This window comes from Lathamus discolor, chromosome 13, assembly GCF_037157495.1.
Source record: "Lathamus discolor isolate bLatDis1 chromosome 13, bLatDis1.hap1, whole genome shotgun sequence".
Lineage (NCBI taxonomy): Eukaryota > Metazoa > Chordata > Aves > Psittaciformes > Psittacidae > Lathamus > Lathamus discolor.
Genome location: NC_088896.1, coordinates 8,394,417 through 8,399,162, shown reverse-complemented (window position 1 = coordinate 8,399,162; position 4,746 = coordinate 8,394,417). Strand labels below are relative to the sequence as shown.

Below are 4,746 nucleotides of genomic sequence, written 5' to 3'. Positions count from 1 at the left end.
CATATTACAAAATCCAATATTAAGAAGATTTGCATAGAAACATTCATCAGAAAGATATTTTATTTGTTTGGCTTGAAACACTTCCACTGCAAGCCAAACATTTCAACACTGGGGCAGGAGGACCAGAAAGTGAACCTGACCAGAAACAACAGTGCAAACTACGAGTTTATTTTTGCTCTACCAGCTGACAAAATCTAGTTAGTTATTCAAAAAGAAAATAAAGTCATGGGCCTTGTGCATGGGGAAACCTGTTTTTTTTTTAACCCCAAATATTCTTGTCAATTTATTAATAATGGGGCACTCTTAGTTGAGAAAGGATGCAAGAACATATGTCCTACTGATTGCAATGACTATCGGATTAAAGAGAAGACGGATACGGTGATGGATATTTAGACTACATTAACAAGACTCTTTCACACTCACGTAACACTCACAAATCCACACACATCTCTGCACACATAAAGACTGAGGCTCTATAAGCAAACAGCGCGTGGTGGTTCCCAGCTGAAGCCTCTGTTTGCCCCATGACTGGGCTCACAGGCAGATAAATCACAGGGTGAGTCCCCTCGCTCAGCAGTGCCAATATCACTTCAGTAAAGTTTGCTAATGGGGCAAAGGACCTTGTATTGTAATCCAGTGACATTTTCAACCTTCGCAGAACTTCTGTTGACATTCCCGAGTCCCTGGCTGCCATCCCAGTATGAAATAGTTTCTGTTCACATAATTCTCGTGTTTACCACTCATGAAAAACTCTTGCTTTGGGCTTTTTTTTTTTTTTTAAACAAACTTTTTCTTTCTTTTTTTTTTTTTTTTTTTTTTTTTATTTTTGCAAATGAAACTCTGTCTAAAAAAATATTGGCCCCAGGCACACAAGGTTTTGCATAAATTCATATGTGATGAATGGCTGATTTTAATGTTATTTGGGTATTTGTCAGAACCTAACAAATATACATGGTAATGGTGGTTCATAAACTTAAACATCTCAATATACCCTTTCTTCTAGAAATAAATTACGTTTGTTTGCCCTGCCTGGAGTCCTAAGGTAGCCGACATTAGGAATATTTTAAATGTGATCATCCATCCAGCATGTCTTTCAGGCGCCACGAAGATTAAATGAAGGAATCATAAGATGAAGGTCTTTAACTTTTAATCCTTTTACAATGAACCCTTAGATAGACATGGGGGCAGGGTGCCTTCTATGTGAGTAATAATGCCTCTGTTCCTCTTCACTAGGTTAATGAATACCCTAAATGTCCCAAGATCTGATTTTCCTCCCCCCCCCTCCCCCTTCCCAAACTATTGAAATTAGAAGCAAAGAGACGGGTGGTAAAACGCAGCGAAAGAGCGAGAGAAGGAATGAATATGCATTTGGAGACAGGCGAGCTAAACGTCAGAGAAAGCAGGGCTGGGTTTTGGCACTGGCAGACCCACGGGTTGAAGATAATGACACAGATGCCCTCGGTTTGGGGGAAACAAAATATAAAGGTTGTTGATTCCAAGACAAATAAGGAACACGGTTTCCTGCGCTGTCAGGGAGCCTCCGAAGCGCACGTGGAGAGTTTGTTTTTGCAGTTGGCATCTATGAGATACGGACCGCCGGAGCTTCCAGCACGGAAAACTCAAAACACTTGCTTAATCGCGACGGGCTCGACCGAGCCGCGGGACAGTAACGCGCCCGCGGGCCGGGGCCGTTCCTACCGCGGCTTCCCGGCGGCCCCGGGGCAGCCCGGTGCTGCCGGGCGCCGGGAGGCGAAGAGCACCCGGGGCTGGCGGGAGCCCAAGAGTTAACCGGGCTGCGAGGGGCGACGGCGGCCGGGCGGGGAGGGGTGCGAGGCTGTCATAGGATCGGGCTAATAACGTGTCTGCGCTGAAAGCCCCCAGAGCCCAAGGGTCAAGTTTCAGCAATGTCCCACCACAATGGTAGGTGTGAAAGACACGTGTCCCCTTGTAAATGAAATGTCAAGCGGTTAAAAAAGAAACCCCCAAGCCAGCTGCCGCCGGGCCGCCCCGCCTGCGCGCTGCGGTGAGCGCCTCGGCGGGGGGCGGCGCAGAGCGGAGCCGGCGGGACCCCCCCACAGTACCGCAACGGAGGGGACCCCGCTCCTCCGCACAGCCGCGAGCAGGTTCCTACCCCTCCCGCCGGCGCGGAACGTCCCGCTGAGCGCGGAGCAGAGCGGAGACACCCCCCCGAGGGCGGGCAGAGCAGATAGCAAACAGAATCCAAGCGGCTCGTGTTTTAGTGGTTGACTTTAATTCTGCACTGCGCTTTTACTACAAGGATATAAAGAATAAATAGCAGATACTCTTCATTTACATAGGATTAAGTCATTCAAACTGTCCTCTCTATTTACAATAACATTGTGCTCTAGGCGCTTATTTTTTATTTTAAATCTAAAGTCCATAAGGAAAACAAGAAAAAAACCAAAAAACCAACCCTCACACACACGCTTTCCGAATAATGGAAAATAGCTTTAAGACGTTTTCTTATCAAAAAGTTTGGTTTCTACTTTTTAATCCTTTTATTAAAAAAAAAAAAACAAACAACCAAAAAACCCCCCAAAACTCAAAAAACAAAACAAAACAAAACAACCAAACAACAAAAAACCAACAAAAATCCTACTTCGCCAAAGCGAAGCAACTTCTCTCCGGAATATAAATACCCCCAAAAAGATACATTAGCAACGATCAGGATAATAGTCTTAAAAATACAGTAGACGCTGATTATTTCACGTATAATACTGACCTTTTAATAGTATATTAAACCGGTGCCATATATACACACAATATACATTCTCCTACACGTTACAGTGCATTACAACGTTAACCAGAAAGCAAATGTCCCTCATGTCTGTGTGAGCCCAGGTCCCCGCGGCGCGGGGCGGAGGGGCAGCGCAGCCCTAGCAGGAGCACTTGCACTCCGCGATGATGGGATACTGGATCGGGATCCATGTGCACCGCTGCCCGCCCCGGCGCTGGCACCGCCACCTCAGGATCGTCAGATGCACGGACTTGGCAGGTTTGCAGACCATGCCTTCTGGGACTGAACAAGACCGTTTACTGTAGCAGCTGCCCACTTTGACGTACCGGGGCCAAAAGCGGCTGCCGAGATCGTTCCACGTGTATAGGACCGGGCAGAAGGTCTGGGACCAGAGCCACATCTGCAGCTTCCTGCGCAGCTTCTTGCTCAGCCTGTGCTTCTTGCCCGGCTGCAGCCCGTCGTAAAACTCCAGCCCTTTGATTTCGCTGGGCATCGCTCCCGAGGGTCTCTGCCTGAGCAGCAAGTCCAGCTCAGCTAGATCGTCCACTCCGAGCCGGTCCTCGGGCAAGGAAACAGCCATAAAGTTAGGGTCGAAGTGTCCGCCCATGAGGTTCCTTAGCAAGGTCTCGTTAAGATCCTTCTCCTTTGGGTCAAAGATAGGGTCCGGGTGCTCGATTAGATCCACCAAGGGCAAGTTGTCGCTGGGAGCCGGTCGGATGTGCAGATAGTGCTGGCAGGCGCCCTGCTCCAGCCGGAGACCCAGCAGAACCACCACGGCGTATATAGTCACAAGGCACTGGGAATGATCCATCCTTGGGAGACCGCTGGGGGGGGGGGGGGGGGAGAGGGGGGCTGGGTTCACCAAGCAGCAGGGGAAGAAGGTGCAAGCAAATACATCAGAAAACTTGTACGGGGATATCCAAAATAGCTTGTCTTTACGGGGGATCCCCTCCGCTGCCCGCACCACCGGCAAAGGCAGCCCCCTCACAAGCCCGCAGAACAAGCCCCCTGCAAACACTCTCCTTGCAGGCGTCTCGATAAAATTTCTCCTGGTGGAGCCGCTCCAAAATTGTGCTGCTGCCGCCTCTTCTTTTCACCCTCCCCGGCAAAGGGAGATGCGTCTTTTTTGTTGCAAATTCTGCTTTGCTGTTGCTGCTCCTCGTTGTCTGCCCGTGCGTATGGGAGAAGTTGCTGCCGATTCTTCCTCCCCGCTCCTCTCCGCCGTCCGCGAAGCAGCCTCCTCAGCAGCAGCAGCAGCAGCAGCAGCCACGCACGTTGGCACCAGTTTGTCTGCTTTGCAAGGACCCAAAGCCTTTAAATTTCCTGCACTTTCAGCTTCATCTCCATGGAAACCACAGACTCTCTTCTAACCCACCCCACCCCCCTTAAAAAAAACCCACACACACAACACAACCCCCACTCCCACAACAGTCCCGGACCGCGCGGCTCCCCCTGCCCACACCCTCCGCAGGGGCAGGCTGAGCCGGCAGCCGCCGCTGCCTCCCCCCGCCTCCCGCACGCCGCCGCTCACGCGAGCCCGCCGCGCCCCGGGAGATGCTGCTCTCCCCGGGGCAGCCGGCCCGCTCCGCCGGAGCGCGCCTCCACCGCCGGCTCCTCACTCGGCCTCGCCGCCGCGCCCCGCCGCGCCGGTCACCCCATGGGCGCAGCCCGCGCGGCGGCGGAGCGCGGCCTCCCCCCGCGCAGGAGCGCAGGCTTCCGCGCCGGCTCCCCCGCCGCGGTCGGCGCTACCCCGGCGGCCCGGGGCCGCTCGCCCGGCCCCGCACATGGGTCCCGCGGCGCGCCGCCCGCCCGGCTGGCCGCCCGCCCGCCCGCGGGGCCGCCGCAGACACCTCCTCCGCCCGCGCCCGCCCGCGGCCCCGGCGCCGCGCGGCCGCCGCCGGCCGCCTTCCCGGGCGGAGCGAGCCCTCTGCTGGCGGCGCCGCCGGCGGGCGGCGGGCACCGGCCGGAGAGGAGCGGCGGGCAGCCGG

At 53.8% G+C, this 4,746-nt stretch overlaps 1 protein-coding gene across 1 annotated transcript; it reads right to left on the bottom strand.

Annotated features, from left to right (window-relative positions):
- Nucleotides 1-2,721: 2,721 nt before the first annotated feature.
- On the bottom strand, nucleotides 2,722-4,148 carry NOG (noggin). The gene has a single exon (XM_065693554.1). It carries the CDS (start codon nucleotides 3,567-3,569, stop codon nucleotides 2,898-2,900), a length of 672 nt encoding a protein of 223 aa, XP_065549626.1. The 5' UTR covers nucleotides 3,570-4,148; the 3' UTR covers nucleotides 2,722-2,897.
- Nucleotides 4,149-4,746: the final 598 nt, after the last annotated feature.